Here is a 20,708-nt window from a genome sequence, read left to right as displayed (position 1 = left end):
TTAAGGATAAATTCTGTTATCTCTGAATTTGATTTGATAAGTATGAATTTATGATGTCTTTTAAGACAAAAAAAAAACACATAATACTTAACTCTATGCATGAAAAAATCTAAGAGATCATGATCAGTCAAAGGCAATGAGCTCCTCTAGGACACAGATTGTGATCTCTGAAACCTACTAACATTAAAAAAAAGGCTTCTTGAACAAAGGGTTTATTATGTATGGGACTGAAGCTAGATATATACAAGATGAGCCTAGAACAGCATGTTACTCTGCATAGCAAAGAAACTATCAAAACTACTGGAAACAGCCAAAAGAACTCAGGAGTTAATCTGGTATATCTAGATGGTATGAAGATGATAATATATCTACAATATTTATGAGACAATTTGAACCCTGACTTAATATTGGATATTAGTTTTTATGTATAAAAGTATTGTAGTTTAAAAAAATCTTTACCATTTAGATAGATATATAATGAAACATGTATGGAGGAAATCATGCGATATCTAAAATTTGCTTCAAAATATGGATGGAAAAAAACTAAAGAGAGGTATAGATGAAAGTAGTAGCCATGAGTTAATTACTGTTTAAAGTGGATAATGAGTAAATGAAAGTTCATCATATACTTCTATCTACTTTTGTATATGTTTGAAAAATTCCCATAATAAAAAACAATAATTCATTTTCACTCTGATTTGTCTTAACAGATCTGTTGATTCTTGTACATCACTTGCTCTCCCCTGACAATGGCTGTAATGATGGCGTAAGTATGGAAAAGGAAAAACGTATACTGACATGGTTTGGCTGTGTCCTCACCAAAATCTCAACTTGAATTGTATCTCCCAGAATTCCCACATGTTGTGGAAAGGACTGAGGGGGAGGTAACTGAATCATGGAGGCCAGTTTTCCCCTTGCTATTCTGATAGTGAATAAGTCTCATGACATCTGATGGGTTTATCAAGGGTTTCTGCTTTTGCTTTTTCCTCATCTTTCTCTTGCTGCCGCCATGTAAGAAGTGCCTTTTAACTCCCACCATGATTGTGAGGCCTCCCCAGCCATATGAAACTGTAAGTCCAATTAAATCTCTTTTTCTTCCCAGTCTCAAGTATGTCTTTAACAGCAGCACAAAAACGGACTAATACATATACCAAAAGGTGAATCAAAAAACTTGTTCCCCAATTATCACCCCAATTTGACAAATACTAACTATAAGAATCTCTACTATATACTATTAATGCAATAACTATGAAGCTTAAATATCTTATTCCAGAGTATCCTCAATCGGAGTGTTGTAGTACCATAACACTGATATTCCTCTCTAGCCATACCTTTGCTTTAATATAAAATAAGAATTAATAGAGCTATTTACCTTTATTAGGTCCTGCTACTGTAGATCTATCTGAAAGTTTAGAATGGGAAATCTGTGTTTCAGATTTTCTTTGCATAGTCATTTGATTTTCAAACCTCTTGGGTTCTAAGTAAAAGACTGTAAATTTCCGCTGAACATCAAGCCCAACTGGAAAATGAAAAAAAAGTATACAAATGCTTATGTAAGTCATATAAATCCACATATGAGAACACATTTCTTTTTATCTCTCTTACATTTTTATAACTTCTAGAGCTAAGAAGTCCACAAAGTTAAAATATGTTGAAAGGTTAAAAAATATGACAACTAAAAAATTATATATTGATCATTATAAAAATAAAAATCTTCCAACAATAACTGCAATTTAACTATCTAGGAAAATAAAATATCTATAAATGAAAAGATAAACTTTTAATTATGGCATCCTGGTCCATGATATCTTTTACATACCTAAATACATGAAACTTCCTTTAAAGTTTATTCACATTATCTAAATATCTTATTTTTGCATTATACCATTTATACTGTTTTTCTGTACCAGCATAAAGGATGTAATTTTTAAATGCAATTATGTTATTTATATTCACGTCTTCATTACTTCAATTAACTTACCAAATTCAGAACTTAATAGATTTATGCTAAGATCTTCAGATTTAAGAGCTCTCTTCACAGCAATCTTTTTAGCCCAATTTCCAGCTTTTAGCAAAACAGAATCCCTAAAAAACAGTATAGTTTAAATAGTGATCCAAACACTGAATGAAATACATATTAATCGTCAAGGGCTGATTGTTCTTAAGAAAGATACTCTCTAGTAGTAACTGAAATCAATTACTGAAAACTGCTTTCCTCAACTTTTAAGGAGGGAGAAAAACAGAGTTCAAAGGCAGTCTCTTGACCATGATTTTTAAAAAATTAACTAATTTTCTTTTTTTTTTGAGACAGAGTCTCACTCTGTTGCCTGGGCGGAAGTGCAGTGGTGCAATCATACCTCACTGCAGCCACAAACTCCTAGGCTCAGGCAGTCCTCCTGCCTAGATCTCCTGAGGAGCTGGGACCACAGGCACATTGGCACTAAGCCCAGATTATTTATTTATTTGTTTTTGTACAAATAGGGTCTCACTTTGTTGCCCAGGCTGGTCTGAAACTCTGGGCTTTAAGTTTAAGTGATCCTCCTGCATCAGCCTCTCGAAGTGCTGAGATTACAGGTGTGAGTCACCCCCTCTGATCTCTAATTTTCTTAATTACAGCTGTTTCTAACTTGCATTTACTCATGTTAGTCCCAATAAGAATATATACTTTGTATTAATAGCACATGGGCTTGTCCTTAAATTGCTACCATTTTAAACTGGCTATACGTAGGTTACATGTATTATGAGAACAATTTCAATAGTATTTTTAAATTGATATAAAATGGTTTGTATCTAAAAACATTACAAACAAACCAGCAACCAATTTTATGACTGAACTTATTTTAGTCTCATATAGTCATAGATGTATTAGTCACAGAGAACAAAGATTTGTACAATAGCATATTCTCTGTAAGTGGGTCATGGTTAGCTGCAGGAGAGCAGTTACCAGTGAAAGGGATATCCTGGTCACTGCAGTCCCTTCAGAAACCTTGCATGCGACTTTTTGGGAAGGTATCTTCTAGTATACTGGCGCAATTAGGAGACTCCCATTTCAGAATCACTGCCATTCCTGAACTTACAAGTACAGTAATACGGTTGGCAGTCTAGGCTCTGGAGTCAAATTGCTTGGGTTCAAATCTAGATGTTGCTATTAACTAGCTATATGACCATGATTAAGGTTTGATTAATCATAAACTCATTAAACTCTTTTTGTCTCAATTTTCTCCTCTACAAAATATGGATAGCACCTGTCTCATACAAATATTAAATAATTCAATATTTGGAACCTACTAAGTGTAAAAAAATATTAGTTATAGCTGCAACTGATACTTAGAGATTGCTTATGATATCGTGGGGGAAAATAATAGTATCTGGAAAAATGCTGCAGTAAAAATTATAGAATGGCATGCCACAGAACTAGATATAAGGGAGGGTACCTCCTCTATACATTTGCTTTGTTTGTTTGGATCCTACAATGGAGCTATAGTAATTTGTTAGATCTTAATTTGGAAGTAGAAGGTGTATTTTGAGGACAGTAGAAGAAAGACTGCATCCAAACAATACTAGGGCCATGAATGACTGGAAAAAAGCAATGAAATAAGAAAGACTTCCTAGAGGTAATCTACTCACTTGTTTCAGACCATGGTGATAGGTTTTATACTTTGTTCATTTGAGTATTCAATATAACAATTTAAAACAGACCCAATGTTAGTATCTTCTTTTACAGAAAAATAGACAAACTACCCCATTATTGGGTCAGGAAAATGTAATTTAGTTGATCCCACAATGATCTTGGTTTTTTGTTTTGTTTTTTCCAGTAGAATTTTTCTTTTACAGTATATGCTTAGAAATAAAATCAAATGTCAGGAATTTCATACTTACATAATCTTGTGCAGATAAACGACCTGATTATCTGCATCACCTACGATTAAGGTAACATAGTGAGAATCCGATGCTGTTCTTTTAGTTTGTAGCTGTTCAAAGTTTCTTAATATAACAGTCACTAATATTTCTGCCGTCGTATCACTGTATCTTGTAATCTTTAAAAAAGGACAAGTATAAAAAGTGTTAAAAATAATCTTACTTCTTGTACTCAGCTGAAGCCTATTTATGGGTAGCTTTATTTCTGAAAAGACAATAAAATATCTAAGAAACAGAAAATATTTACCTGTTCCACTTTAAGTTCATATTTTGGTAGATACATCACAGTTTCTTTTATCTGGGTTCCAAAGGGGGGATGTCTATTTAAAATCTAAAAATATTTACATCATTATATCCTTACCACAACACGTGAAATTCTTTCAGTAAAATATTTTTTAGAATACATAGCTTTAATAATGCTTATCACCCAAAACCTTGGTAAGTTAAAATACTTATGACTATGAGAAGGAAAATAACTTTTAATGAAATAAAGGTAGGCCTCAGAATTTAGATAGAATTCAGGAATTAGGAATAAGTGAATATAAATACCAATTCAAGTTCCCTTGCATCTGTCTCTTCTATTTTTTTAAAGGAAGTCAAACCAGCATTTACGATTGCATTTGACAATGTTATACCTGTGGAAAATTAATCAAATAACAACTTAAAAATAATCCACTTTAAATAAAACATATATTTAAATATATAACAACTAAATTAGGAAAAAAAAAATTTAAAGATCCAGTCAAATAACTAACTGATAGTTTTTATAAAAAGTTTTCAGTTGGATTATTTGGTTTGTGACATTATTCAATTATTCATATTTATTCAGACAAATAAAATATGCATTTGCTTTATAAAAGAAAGAGAAACTGGTCCACACGATGGACGTTTAGTTTCACTATATGTCATCCATAGGCCAATCACCAACAGATACGTACTTTTGTACTCATGCTTGAAAGAAAGGCAATATGATTCAAAGATCATGCTTGAATGAAGCAAGGGAATACTGCTTCATGAAACTATGGCTCTCATTTCTGTCTCAGAAATACAGTTCTATGTTTCTGTACCTAAACCAGACTATTTTACTCTACTGCCTAAAACTTCCAATGCTTTTCCATTGCATTTAGAATGAAGTGGCAATTTCCTTACTGGGGTCAAATTTCCTTACTGATATGACTTGACTACAGTCTATGTCTCAAATCTAATTTCTTTTAACTCTCCTCTTGCTGACTACTCTCCAGTCACTCTTGCTTTCATTTTATTCCTTAAACACATCAAATTCGACTGGGCCTAGTGGCTCATGCCTGTAATCCCAGCACTTTAGGAGGCCGAGGCAGGTGGATCACCTGAGGTCGGGAGTTCGAGACCAACCTGACCAACATGGAGAACCCCGTCTCTACTAAAAATACAAAATTAGCCAGGCGAGGTGGCACATGCCTGTAATCCCAGCTACTCGGGAGGCTGAGGCGGAGAATCACTTGAATATGGGAGGCGGAGGTTGCAGTGAGCCGAGATCATGCCATTGTACTCCAGCCTGGACAACAGAGCGAATCTCCATCTCAAAAACAAACAAACAACAAAAAACATCAAGTTCATTTTCTTCTTTGAAATTTTCCTATTTCCTTATACTGTCAGAAGGCAGAATTTAAAATTCTTATATGCTTATGAATGAATTTATCCAAATCCCCAAATAGAAGACACTGAGCAGTATAAAATTCCAAAATATTACTACCTTCTCTAAGGCATATATATTACATATATTACTAGTGAAGGCATGACACTATTTCCTTACTCATATATTTACTTGTTCTTGGGAATTTCTCTTAGTTCTTCTTAAGACACAGCTTCTAGTATTCATAATTCCTCAATGTTCATTTCCATTTCCCCTCAAAATATTTATTGACTTTTAACTTTTTAGTTTATAGCCACCATTAAAATCAATTTCTATGCATTATATTTTTCAAGATGCTCAGTAACAACTTGGATTTAACTTTTTGTTTGGATTCTCTCACTTTTCTATTATACGGTTTTTTTTTTTTTTCTGGGTAATATTTGCTTTTTTCTGTTCAGCTGTAATGAGTATGTGTGAAAACAGGTTAGTTTCACCAATCTGGAAGGGACAGAATGCAATGGATGCTCATATTGACAATACTCTAGAAAGCCAGAAAGATTGGCTTTTTCAAGTATAATGAAATTTACTAGTAATCACTTAGCCAAATTTCAAAATTTTCTAAATGTTGTATGGAACCACCTTTCCAATTGAGAACTCTTGCCTTTGTGGGATAGATGTGGTATTTGGTTACCAGGACTTCTGTAAGAAGTTTACCCTTTCCATCAAGAATCTCTCCCCTTACTTGCACCAGCCAATCTCCCCTTCACCCCAGCTCCCATGACTTCCTAGTCAGCCCTCTGCTACCCCACTGATTTCAAATTTCACAGATACAAAAGGTAGGACTTCTTCATAAACAGTTGGTAATTTTTGTTCAAATAAATATCAAAACATCCCTAAAAATCCATTATTTAATTTGTTGATACCCCCAAGATGCATACAAAATTGTAAAACTAACAAGGCTGTCAGTCATAAGATAGTAACTCTCTTTTTAGAATTCTAGCTATCTAAGAAGGAATAGGGTCACAAGCTCACAGGTACCAAACAGGAAAATCCTTTGTAAATGGTACTCCCTATCGTCTCAGAGCACACACTACACAAGGTTCCTACAGACAAAATAATCAGGCACAATCTTTTGTCTACAGAATCTCTATGAAAAATCAGTATTAATACCCTACTGTTATTGAAAACCAAAAAAAAAAAAAATTAAGACATAAAAAAGTGACATAATTTTCTGTAATGAATTAGGAACAGCTGGGACTGCTAACTCTGTACCTTGTAATTGAGATCAAAACAAAATATTAGTCATAAAAGTGGAAGAGAGGGCATCACATAGTTACCTAATTATTATAACCAAATTTCCCTCCTAGTATGAGAAAAAATTTTCAAATGACAGCATTAATTTTTATTAGGTTTCTCATGTACTCATATATCATTCAGTTGATTTCAAATGGAATCTTTTAAGCAGGAGCAAATGAAAATCAGATTTTTGGAAGTAAAGTACAGCACTTATTTAAGCCTACAAACACATATCTTCCTTGAAGGTCTGTAATCATCACAGAATAATTTTACTAACAGTGAATAAATTGCAGACATGGCCAAACTGCCTGCCTATATTCAGTACCTACCAATTTTTTCCAGTTGTTTGGATACATGTAGAGAGTTTTCCCAAAGTTTACACCTAAAACATTTAGCTAAAATCAAACTATTCAATAGTACGGTGAACTTCTTTTCTTGAGCAGCTACAAAATCTGACAACCCTAAAAAAAAAGTTTCCAATGTTAAATCTAATATAGTAGTTTATTGGAAAAATATTTAAAATCCACTAATCCCATAACATACATCTTGTAATTCGGGAGCCATGTCTGAAAATCTTTGCGGTATCTTGCGTCAAAGCAAAATCTTGTATGGGAATGCATCCTAGTTGAGCCTGAATAAGACTGGGGGAAAGAAAAAAATTGTTACTCCCTTTTAAAGGTTATGTATCTTACAGTATTTGACATCACTCACTGAAGTATTCCTTCTTAAAACTTTTCTCTGCCTTAATTTCTGCAATATTACATGACTCTCTATCTTGCATAGTTATTATTGCAGGTCAATAATAAAAGTTCCTTCCCTTTTTCCCAAATCCTCAAAGTTGTCTTTATTTATTTATTGCTCTTCTTTATTCACTCAATCTCTCTCTCTCTCTCTCTCTCTCTCTCTAAAAGATCTCATTTCTTCTCCAACTTTCATTATAATCTCTAGATTGATAAAAATTACAGGAGACTTTCACTAAGACTGTTACTTTAATCTCAACTATCTCAAATTGTTTTCATATTCTCCTCCAATACAGTTCTATCTTTTGGCTCTACTATTTCTTTTCAAGGAATTAGAGAAAAATAATACAACTTGTTTAATCAACAAATACAACTTTTTTAATCAACAAATTTTTATTAAATGCTTATTAAGTGCCAGGCATAGTATTAGGTGCTGATAATTCTGTTCAGTGTATGAAGGTCAGTAGCATATTAGCTGGTTATTCAAAACCAGAAGCTGCTTGGCTACTAAATTTGAGGTGTTAGTTATATAAGGAGAAAAAAGACACTAGTGCCTGTGTGCCTACTATATCCCGGGTTCTGTGCTACCTGTTTTGCCCATAAACTTACCTAATCAGGCACTGATATGCAAATCATTGATCGTTGTAACTAAACTAAAGTTACTGTACGTATTATTACTCTCTTAAGGAGATCTCTTTTAAATAACAAATTTCTTCCTAAACTCCTCCAGTAGAAGGAGGTCTCTTGATAAGACCAATACAGTCAGCTATACAAAGAAAAAGGGTAGAATAGTTATATTTCATGATTTAGTTTAGCAGAAGATACATGAAAATTGAAAGAAGTAATCAACTCACTTCCTGGAATGGATGTATACAACAGAAATTTAAACTATTCACTTTTTTTGGCTATGGTATATGCTTCTGAAAATTATTTTATATCAACTAATAAGAAATAGTTACAAAGATACACAGTATACTATCAAAGAAGGAACTGATAGAAAAATGTAAATGGGGTGCTTTTAAATGCTGGGTAAATAAAACTCCTTGTTAAGTTACCTAAGGATGCACAAATGTGGAGTACAAAATTGCTGGAGTAAAAATAAGACTTTTGAAGTAATATTTATTTATATTAAAAAGCAATATATCTAATAATAAATAGGACACTTTTCACAGAACCATGGCAGGGCTCTCTGTTTCTCTGTACCAGATAAGGCAAGCAGTGATGTCCTGTGATCTTACCCCTGAGCTTGTCCTCAGTAGAAAGAGAAGTGCCACAGCCTCATGTGAGATGGCACCTCTACCACCTCAACTAATAGGGGCAGAGTTACATGGTAGTTATGACTAACCCAGGGTTAGTAAAAGAATTAAATGAGATGAAGTATTCCTTTGGTTGGAATTACATTCATGATCAGACCATATCAGTCTACACACAGTTTACTCTTGTGTGTAAAAGGGGAATCCAGAGTTGGGAAGTCCAGGGCTTTGTATGGTGGCTCCGTATCATACCCTGTCAGTTCACTGAAAAATACCAGTTAAAGAAAACAGAGCTAGTGCTAAAGAGGGAAGACCTAGGAATTAAAGCTAGGAAGAATTTAAAAATAGCCTTAAATTAAAAGAGCAGAGTCAAGCACACTGACTCACGCCTGTAATCCTAGCACTTTGGGAGGCTGAGGCAGGCGGATCACTTTTGAGGTCAGGAGTTCGGGACCAGACTGGCCAACATGGTGAAACCCCATCTCTATTAAAAATACAAAAATTAGCCAGGTGTGATGGTGAGCTCCTGTAATCGCAGCTACTCTGGAAGCTGAGGCAGGAGAATCACTTGAGCCTGGGAGGCAGAGGTTGCAGTGAGCCGAGATCATGCCATTGCACTCGAGCCTGGGCCACAGTGCAACACTCTGTCTCTAAATAAATAAATAAATAAATAAATAAATAAACAAATAAATAAATAAAATAAAAAGGGCGGAAACCAGAAATTTGAAAGATAAAATCCTAAACTAAGAGGATTAACATCTACTTGGAGAAGAACAGATTTGAAGTTCAGCAAAGTAACAGGGATATGATAAAGCCATGAAAAAGGTAACTATTAGCCATCAACACCTACCAAAAGACTATAAATTTTGGATTAAGACCCCTCCATCCCACACATACACACATTCTCTCTTCTTGGCTATGCTTAAACAAGATGCACAAAGGCGTGAAATGATAATGGGAATCTAAATTATGACATGTATAAAAAAATTATAAAGTATAATAAACTTTAAAATCTGACAGCTTCAATCAAAAGAATATACTACCCAATTTAAGGCAAAGTTGTTTTTTTTTTTTTGAGACGGAGTCTCGCTCTGTCGCCCAGGCTGGAGTGCAGTGGCCAGATCTCAGCTCACTGCAAGCTCCGCCTCCTGGGTCTACGCCATTCTCCTGCCTCAGCCTCCAGAGTAGCTGGGACTACAGGCGCCCGCCACCTCGCCCGGCTAGTTTTTTGTATTTTTTTGGTAGAGACGGGGTTTCACCGTGTTAGCCAGGCTGGTCTCGATCTCCTGACCTCGTGATCCGCCCGTCTCGGCCTCCCAAAGTGCTGGGATTACAGGCTTGAGCCACTGCGCCCGGCCAAGGCAAAGTTAATGGAAGCACTGAAAGTTCAAATAAAGTGTTCCCATGAAAATGAGTGTGGAAAAATACTTGATTTAATTTGACTCAATAATTTATGCAACACAGTATACTGGGGGGAAAAATGAGAAAATCAAGAGTTCTAGATAGCAACATAACCTTGGTGAAGTCATAACTTATATGGGCATCATTTATGCCATTTGTAAAATGAGAGGATTGGGCTCTATGATCTCTTAAGTTTATTTACTATGATCTCTAAGGATATATGAATTTATAGAAATAAATATTTGAATATAGAAGTACAGCTAAGAAAATAAACATTAACTTCAGTGGTACACGCTACAAATCTGCCTGATGAATTGTAAACAACAATGAGAAGACTATTTTATAGACTTAAAGGTATTTGGAAGATAAAATTTAATGAGATGTCAGGAAGAATCCCAAAGAAGGAACGGCCTCCTCTAGCTATGGAGGAAAAATAAATTCTTTGGCTAATTGGTTTTATTGAGCCACATTAAAAAAGATCATTTCACCTTAAATTACATAACACTAAGACCTACATCCTCAGAAAGCCAAGCACTTAGCGTAACAGAGAACAGTATCATTGCATTTGTGATTGCAAACTGCTAAAAGTCACAAGTTACAATGTAACCTTAACTTACTCTTTCAATTACTAATCTCTGTACAAACTCCCCATTTTTGGCAGAATAGTCATCCACTGTCACATATACTCTCCTTTACTAATGATTTTGCTTTTACTCTTTGTCTCTCCCAGAATGCCACTACCATTCAGTAGACATTTATTACACAGGTTTTCATACTGTCCACAATTTACAAATAATACAAATGTATTACTCTCATTCAAGCTAACTTGAAAGCTCCTGACAATGAGAAGCATAAGAAGCATGTCTGCTTTCAACCGTCCACCTTGCCTCAACAGAATACACTCTGAACAAATGTTTGTTAAGAAAAAGCATTCACAAATCATCAATTTTAAAGTCTGAGAGTTCTAAGAAATTAATTTCACATCCACATTCTAACTCATTTTTATGTAATTTTTTCTGTATTAAGAAAAACAAATTTAAAATGTTTTAAAACCAAAAAAAAGAAAACTTTCATAAGTATGAATCATCTTTACCAATTTACTTTCATTTCTCTTGTTTTAATTCTTCCTTCCATTGGAAATCTGTAAATAAAACCACATGGCAAAACATGTATTATTATTTATTTTAATTAAATAAAACCTCTTAAAATTATTTAAAACATACGCAATTTCTGTACCTGATAGTTATCCGATGGGGATCTTTGTTCAAAGTATTCAGTGTTTTCTTTTCATTTATCCTTAACTGTATATCTAGAAATTCCTTGCAGCCGGCTATCAGTGTAACCTATAACATTTCAGCAGTTGTCCATTTAATGAAGTCTATTTTTTGTTTATATCCTCTCATCCTTTCTCCACATTTATTTATTTTTCATACTGCCTTAAACCATCACAGTTTTATCAATTAACATAACAGAGTTAAAAACCTGCTTTATACATTTTGCTTCTTTAAGGATTCATTCATTCACTAACAAATGCTTACAAACTCCTATTATATACCAGACACTGCATTAGACACCAGGACTATACCAGTAAGACTTTAAAGATTAACAAGATAGAATTTAAAATATCTAGCCCAGTGCCTATCACATAGTAATAAATAAGTCCTCAATAAACATTGATTTTGTTACTACTGAGAGACAGAACTAGCTGGAATTTCCTAGGCTGACTAAGAACCCCTAAGCCTAGCTGGAAAGGTGACCGCATCCACCTTTAAACATGGGGCTTGCAACTCAGCCCACACCCGACCAATCAGAGAGCTCACTAAAATGCTCATTAGGCAAAACAGGAGGTAAAGAAATAGCCAATCATCTATTGCCTGAGAGCACAGTGGGAGGGACAAGGATCAGGAAAGAAATCCAAGCATTCCAGCTAGCTATGGCAACACACTTTGGGTCCCCTCCCCTTATATGGGAGCCCTGTCTTCATTCTATTTTACTCTATTAAATCTTGCAACTGCACTCTTCTGGTCCGTGTTTTGTTACTTCTGGAGCTCTAGCTGAGCTTTGCTCGCCATCCACCACTGCTGTTTGCTGCTGTGGCAGACCCACAGCTGACTTCCATCCCTCCAGATCCAGCAGGGTGTTGACTGTGCTCTTGATCCAGCAAGGCGCCCACTGCCACTCCCAACTGGGCTAAAGGCTTGCCGTTGTTCCTGCATGGCTAAGTGCCTGGGTTCGTCCTAATCGAGCTGAATACTAGTCACTGGGTTGAATGGTTCTCTTCCGGGAACACGGCTTCTAATAGACCTACAACACTCATTGCATGGCCCAAGATTCCGTTCCTTGGAATCTGTGAGGCCAAGAACCCCAGGTCAGAGAACATGAGGCTTGCCACCATCCTGGAAGTTGCCTGCCACCATTTTGGAAGCAGCCCACTACCATCTTGGGAGCTCTGGGAGCAAGGACCCCCGCCAGTAACACTACTACTACTACTATTCTGTTCTATAGTTTGCAAATCATTATCTCAACTGAGGATAATTTAGTCATAGAAAGAATGTTTTAGATACTAGGAAATTTGGATTCTAGAGCCTACTTCTGCCGGATGACAAACAAAGCAGTCTCTGTGCTTTGGTTTCCCACATATCTAAAATGGAACTAACACTTGTTTTAATTTTCTTACACACTTGCTAAACTCCAGATCAGATGAGTTAATGTTAATAGTGGGTGTTTTCGACTCTTTGATTTCTCCTTAGTTAAGAATAATGTTTACACAAAAATACAAACCTTCTATCTTTCATCAATTGTTGTTTATGTGACTCCTCAATCATAACTGGAAATCTACTGTGTAATTTTTACTATAATAATCTTACCACAGTAATCAAATTAGATATTTTAATAAAAATGAATGGCTTAAATTTGAGAGTAAATATTTTCTTTTATAAATATTGTTTCACATTCCTGTCCTAAGTAAAGGGAGAAAGGACCAATGCAATTAGTATGTACCAATGACATGCCTATGGTTCTGTTCACTGCTGCAGCTGCAAAGTTACCCCATTGTGGACATTTTAGCAAAACCTGTTATTATTCTCATTTTCTCTACAGTCAGTTCTTTTATCTGGGTCATCACCAATACTATTCTATTTCCATTGTTCTCAATATTCTGACCCAAAAGATTTAGGGAAGGGTTGCAAGTACGTGGCACACATGCTGCATGCAACTCACTGTCCTTCGCTCATGGCAGACTTTCCTAATATATCACACCACATCATCTTGGAATCTTTCTTACATATTATTACATTCTGTAGCCACTATCAAGGTAATTAGCATTATCACCTAAGTTGTAAAGCAGTTGCCATACCTACTTTAGTTTTGTATATAAATTTTCTTAGCCTAAGAGTTAAAATAGAAAATATAATATATTCTAAGAATTATTCCATATCTCATGATCAGAATTATACCAGAGGAAACATAAGCATTCTTAGAAATGCTTTCTTTTCTGCTCATTCATTCCCAAATTATATGAGATACACAAATTAGTTGTTTCTCAAATATTATTTTATACTCTATCATTATATATTTATTTTCTAGTGAAAATTAATTTACCAGATCTGATAAGGTTTCTTTTCCACTGATTGTATAAAATTTCTTCACCGTCTCAAATGTAATATAATACCAAGCCATCAATCTTCCTGCTTCTGTAAGAAAAGATGGAAAAATGAACGTTCCCCTCATCAGCTGAAACAACTTCTTTTTTTGTTTAACAAACATTTCCTGAAGGGAGGAGAAGCAAGATGGCAGAACAGAAGCCTAGACCATTGGTCCCTGCTATGGGAACACCACATTTTAACAACAATATGCACACACAAAAGCACTGTCACAAGAATCAAAAATCAGGTATCAGCTTGGTCATGGTTGGGTAGAGCAACAAGGAGGCTCTTGGGGTCTCCAAGTCCAGGCCTAGGCTCTTAGCATTTCTGGACCTGCCCTGGGCCAGAGGGGCGCCTACTGCCTTGAAGGATGAGCCCCAGGCCTGGCAGCATTCACTATAAGCTGACAGAAGAGCCCTTGGGCTTTAAGTGAACATCAGTGATGACTTGGCACAACTCCCTGAGCACCAGCAAAGGTGGTGACCACAGGCAGAGACTTCTGCCTGTGGAAAGGGGAGGAAAGAGTGAGAAGGAATGTGTGTTTTGGTTTGAGTGCTAGCTTAGCCACAATAGAATAGAACACTATGTAAATTGCTAAGGTTTTTGACTCCACAATCCCTGGCTCCCAGACAGTATCTCTGGACACACCTAGGACCTGGGGGAACTCAACATCCCAAAGGGAAAGGCCTTGGGCTAGGCCCAGTGCTGTGCTGGCTTCAGGTCTGACCCAGCACAGTCCCAGTGGTGGTACCCACAGAGTGCTTACATCAGCATAGCCCCAACTGCAAGTGGCTCAGCACAGAGACAGAATCAGTATTTTTGGGAGAAAGTAAGGGAAAAAAACAAGAGTCTTTGCTAGCCCAGAGAATTCTTCTCGGTCTTATCCATGACCACCGAGGTGGTAGGTCTACGAATCTGCATAAACCACAACATAATTGGGTTTATGGACAAAGTTCCTGTGAATACCTGGAAAGTCTTCTCAAGAAGGAGAGGCAAAAACAAGCCCAGACTGTGAAGACTAGAATAAATACCTAGCTTCTGAATGCTCAGACACCAACGAACACCTCCAGGAAAACATGACCTCACCAAAATGAACTAAATAAGGCAGGAGGAATCAATCCTAGAAAAAGAGAGATATATGACCTTTCAGACAGAGAATTCAAAATAGCTGTTTTGAAGAAACTCAAAGAGATTCAAGAAAACACAGAGGAAGGATTCAGAATTCTATCAGATAAATTTAACAAAAAGATTGAAATAATCAAAAAGAATTAAACAGAAATCCTAGAGTTGAAAAATGCAATGACATGCTGAAGAATGCGTCAGAGTATCTTAAAAGCAACATTGATCAAGCAGAAGAAAGAATAAGTGAGCTTGAAGACAGGCTATTTGGAAATACATAGTCAGAGGAGACAAAAGAAAAAATAATTTTAAAAAAATGAAGCACACCTACAAGATATAGAAAATAGCCTCAAAAGGGCAAATCTAAGAGTTATTGGCCTTAAAGAAGAGGTATAGAAAGAGATGGGGGTAGAAAGTTTATTCAAAGGCATAGTATCAGAGAACATCCCAAACACAGAGAAAGATATCAACATTCAAATAAAAGAATGTTATAGAATATCAAGCAGATTTAACCCAAAGAAGGCTACCTCATGGTATTTAATAATCAAACTCCCAAAGGTCAAGGATAAAGAAAGGATCCTAAGAGCAGGAAGAAATAAATAACACACAATGGAGCTCCAATGTGTCTGGCAGCAGACTTTTCAGTGGAAACCTTACAGGCCATGAGAGAGTGGCATGACATATTTAAAGTGCTAAATAAAAAAAAAAAAAACCCTTTTACTCTAGAATAGTATGTCTGGTGAAAATATCCTTTAATGGTGAAGGTGAAATAAAGACCTTCCGAGACAAAAGCTGAGGGATTTCATCAACACCAGACCTGTCCTCTAAGAAATGTTAAAGGAAGTTCTTCAATCTGAAAGAAAAGGATGTCAATGAGCAAGAAAAAAATCATTTGAAAGTACAAAACTCACTGGTTATAGTAAGCACACAGAAAAACAGAATATTATAACACTGTAATTGTGGTGTGTAAACTTGTCTTGACTTAAATAGACTAAATAATGAAGCAATCAAAAATAATAGCTACAACAGCTTTCCAAGACATAGAATAATAAGATGTAAAGGGAAACAAGAAAAAGGTAAAAAGCATGGGGTAGAAGTTAAAGTGTAGAGTGTTTATTATTTTTCTTTTTACATTTTTGTTTGCTTGTTTAGGCAATCAGTGTTAGGTTATCATCAATGTGAAATAATGGTTTATAAGACAGGATTTGCAAACCCCATGGTAACCTCAAATTGAAAAACATAAAATGCACATGTACCCTAGAACTCAAAGTATAATAATAAAAAAAAAAGAAAAGAAAAAAAAACATTCTTTAATAAAATAGTGTATTATAAAAAAAAAGAAAAAAGAAAAACATAAAACAGACACACGAACAATAAAAAGCAAGAAATTAAAGCATGCCACCAGAGAAAATCACCTTCACTGAACGTAAGACAGGAAAGACAGAAAGAAGGAAGAGAAGACCGTAAAACAACCAGAAAACAAGTAACAAAATGTCAGGAGTAAGTTCCTACTTATCAATAACAACATTGAATGTAAATGGACTAAACTCTCCAATAAAAATACACAGACTGAGGCTGGGCAGAATGGGTCACGCCTGTAATCCCAAGAAATTTGCAAGGCCAAGGCAGGAGGATTTCCTGAACTCAGCACTTTGAGACAAGTGTGAGCAACATGGCAAAACCCCATCTCTACCAAAACTACAAAAAAATTAATCAGGAATGTTGGCACATGCCTGTGATCCCAGTTACTTCGGGGGCTGAGGTAGGAGGGTTGCTTGAGCTTGGGAGGTGGAAGTTGTAGTGAGGAGCACCCAGATATATAAAGCAAATATTATTAGAGATAAAGAGAGAGATAGGCCCCAATATGATGATAGCTGGAGACTTCAACACCCCACTTTCAGCACTGAACAGATCATCCACACAGAAAATTGACAAAGAAACATCAAATTTAATCTGCACTATAGACCAAATGGACCTAATAGATATTTACAAAACATTTCATCCAACAGCTACAGAATACACATCTTTCTCATCAGCACATGGGCCATTCAGGGAGAGACCATATGTTAGGTCACAAAACAGATCTTAAAACAGTTTTAAAAATTGAAATAATATCAAGCATCTTCTGGAATAAAACTAGAAATAAATAGCAAAAATAATTCTGGAAACTATACAAATACATAGAAATTAAACAACATGCTCCTAAATGAGCAGTAGGTCAATGAAGAAATTCAGATGAAAATTGAAAAATTTCTTGAAACAAATAATAATGGAAACACAACATACCAAAGCCAATAGGATACAGCAAAAGTAGTATGAAGAGGAAAGTTTCTTGCTACAAGTGCCTACATCAAAAAAGAAGAAAAATGTCAAATAAAAAACTTAATGATGCATCTTAAAGAACCAGAAAAGCAAGTTCTAATCAAACACAAAATTAGCAGAAGAAAAGAAATCATAAATATCAGAGCAGAAATAAAATTGAAATGAAGGAAACAATACAAAAGACCAATGAAACAAGAGTATTGGTTTTCAGAAAAGTTTAACAACATTGACAAACCTTCAGCTAGACTAAGAAGAAAAAGAAAAGATCCAAATAAATAAAATCAGAGATGAAAAAGGAGGCATTACAACTGATATCATACAAATTCAAAGGATCATTAGTGGCTACTAGGAGCCACTAAGTTGGAAAAGCCAATAAATTGGAAAATCTAGAAGAAATGAGCAAATTCCTAGACACATACAACCTACTAAGATTGAACCATGAAGAAACCCAAAAGCTGAACAGAAAAATAATAAGTAATGACACTGAAGCCATGATAAAGTCTCCCTATAAAGAGAAGCCTGGGACTCAATGGCTTCACTGCTGAATTCTACCAAACAATTAAAGAAGAACTAACACAAATCCTACTCAAACTGTTTCAAAAAATAGAGGAGGAGGGAATACTTCCAAACTTACTCTACGAGGACGTTATTACCCTGATACCACAACCAGACAAAGACATATCAAAAAAGGGAAACTAGAGGCCAATATCTTTGATGAATATTGATGCAAAAACCCTCAACAAAATACTAGCAAACCAAATTCAACAACACACTGAAAAGATTATTCAACATGATTAAGTGGGGTTTATCCCAGGGATGCAAGGATAGTTCAACATATGCAAATCAACCAATGTGATACATCATATCAAGACAATAAAGAACAAAAATCACTATTGATGCTGAAAAAGCATTTGATAAAATTCAACATCCATTCATGATAAATATCCTCAAAAAACTGGGTATAGAAGGAATAATAAAACCATCTATCATGACCCACAGCTAGTATCATACTGAATGGGGACAAATGGAAAAGCTTTCCTCTAAGATATGGAATATGACAAGGATGCCCACTTTCACCACTGTTATTCACCATAGTATTGGAAGTCCTAGCTGTAGCAATCAGATAGGAGAAATAAATAAAGGACATTCAACTTGGAAAGGAAGAAGTCAAATTATCCTTGTTTGCAGATGAAATAATCTTATATTTGGAAAAACATAAAGAATCCACAAGAAAACTGTCAGAAATAATAAACAAATTCAGTAATGTTGCAGGATACAACATCGACATACAAAAATCAGTAGCATTCCTATATGCCAACAGTGAAAACGCTGAAAAAGAAATAAAAAAGTAATCCCATTTATAATAGCCACAACTAAAATTAAATATCTAGAAATTAATGAAAGAAGTGAAAGATCTTTGTAATTAAAACTATAAAACACTGTTTGATTGCAGTGGCTCACGCCTGTAATCCCAGCACTTTGGAAGACAAAGGCAGGCAGATCACTTGAAGTCAGGAGTTTGAGACTAGCCTGGCCAACATGGCGAAACCCCATCTCTATTAAAAATACAAAAATTATCTGGACGTGATGGCAGGCGCCTATAATCCCACCTACTCAGAAGGCTGAGGCAGGAGAATTGCTTGAACATGAGAGGCGGAGGTTGCAATGAGCCGAGATCACACCACTACACTCTAGCCTGGGCGACAGAGGGAGACTCCATCTCAAAAACAAACAAACAAGAAAACACAAAAACTATAAAACACTGATGAAAGAAACTGAAGAGGACACCAAAAAATGAAAAAATATTCCATGTTCATGGATTGGAAAAATCAATATTGTTAAAATTTCCATACTACACAGAGCAATCCAGAGATTCGGTGCAATCCCTATCAAAATACCAATGACATTCTTCACAGAAAGAGAAAAAAAAATCCTGAAATTTATATGGAACTACAAAAGATCCAGAATAGCCAAAGCTAGTCTAAGCAAAAAGAACAAAACTGGAGGAATCACAACACCTGATTTCAAACTATACTACAGAGCTATAGTAACCAAAACAGCATGGTACTGGCATAAAAACAGACACATTGATCAACGAAACAGAATAAAGAACCCAGAAAGACATCCATACACATCCAATGAACTCATTTTTGACAAAGGTGCCAAGTACATACATTAGGGAAGACAGTCTCTTCAATAAAAGGTGCTGGGAAAACTGGATATCCACATGCAGAAAAATGAAACTAGACCCCCTATCTCTTGACATATATAAAAATCAAATCAAAATGGAGTAAATACTTAAATCTAACAACTCAAACTACAAAACTACTACAAGAAAATATTAGGGAAACTCTCCAGGCCATTGGTCTGGGCAAAAATTTCTTGAGTAATACCCCACAAGCACAGGCAACCAAAAATGGACAAATGGGAACATATCAAGTTAAAAATCTTCTACACAGCAAAGGAAACAATCAACAAAGTGAAGAGAAAACCCACAGAATGGGAGAAAATATTTGCAAACTACCCATCTGACAAAAGATTAATAACCAGAATATATAAGGAGCTCAAACAACTCTATAGGAAAAAATCTAATAATCCAGTTGAAAAATGGGCAAAAGATTTGAATCAACATTTCTCAAAAGAAGACATACAAACAATAAACAGGCATATGAAAAGGTGCTCAACATCACTGATCATCAGAGAAATGCAAATCAAAAGTACAATGAGATATCATCTCACCCCAGTTACAATGGCTTTTATCCAAATAACAGGCAATAATAAATGCTGGTGAAGACGTGAAGAAAAGGGAACCCTTATACACTATTGGTGGGAATGTAAATTAGTACAACCACAATGGATAAAATATATTGGAGGTTCCTCAAAAAACTAAAAAAAGAGCTACTATATGATCCAGCAATCCCACTGCTGAGTATACGCCCAAAAGAAAGGAAATCATTATATCAAAGAGTTATCTACACTCTCAGTGTTTATTGCAGCACTGTTCACAATAGCCAAGATTTGGAAGCAACTTAGTGTCCATCAACAGATGAATGGATAAAGAAAATGTGGTACATACACACAATGGAGTATTAGCCACAGAAAGAATGAGATCCTATCATTTGCAACAACATGGATGGAAGCCCAGGTCATTATGCTAAGTGAAATAAGCCAGGCACAGAAAGACCAACATGGTATGTTCTTACTTATTTGTGGAATCTGAAAATCAAAATAATTGAACTCATGGACATAGAGAGTAGAAAGATGGTTACCAGAGGCTGGGAAGGGTAGTGGGAGGGTGGAGAGGAGGTTGGTGGGGATGGTTAATGGGTACAAAGAAGGGAAAAAAAAAAACCCAAAAAACAGAAACAATGAATAAGACCTAGTATTTGATAGCATAATAGGG

General features: G+C 35.5%; 1 protein-coding gene across 1 annotated transcript in view; it reads right to left on the bottom strand.

The window, feature by feature from the left end:
* Positions 1–20,708, bottom strand: part of HFM1 (helicase for meiosis 1) — a 130,897-nt gene that overhangs the window by 37,409 nt on the left and 72,780 nt on the right. The window contains exons 20-29 of the mRNA XM_015144702.3: positions 13,821–13,912; positions 11,457–11,563; positions 11,314–11,361; positions 7,370–7,467; positions 7,156–7,287; positions 4,468–4,553; positions 4,166–4,249; positions 3,880–4,037; positions 1,982–2,085; positions 1,373–1,519 (exon numbers count right to left, since the gene is read on the bottom strand). Of these exons, the coding sequence (XP_015000188.3) occupies positions 1,373–1,519; positions 1,982–2,085; positions 3,880–4,037; positions 4,166–4,249; positions 4,468–4,553; positions 7,156–7,287; positions 7,370–7,467; positions 11,314–11,361; positions 11,457–11,563; positions 13,821–13,912 (1,056 nt within the window). The remainder of the gene's footprint in view (positions 1–1,372; positions 1,520–1,981; positions 2,086–3,879; positions 4,038–4,165; positions 4,250–4,467; positions 4,554–7,155; positions 7,288–7,369; positions 7,468–11,313; positions 11,362–11,456; positions 11,564–13,820; positions 13,913–20,708) is intronic.

This window comes from Macaca mulatta, chromosome 1 (genome assembly GCF_049350105.2).
Source record: "Macaca mulatta isolate MMU2019108-1 chromosome 1, T2T-MMU8v2.0, whole genome shotgun sequence".
In the NCBI taxonomy this organism is placed as follows: Eukaryota; Metazoa; Chordata; class Mammalia; order Primates; family Cercopithecidae; genus Macaca; species Macaca mulatta.
Note: the sequence above shows the minus strand (reverse complement) of the source record. Positions and strands in the feature narration are given on the sequence as shown.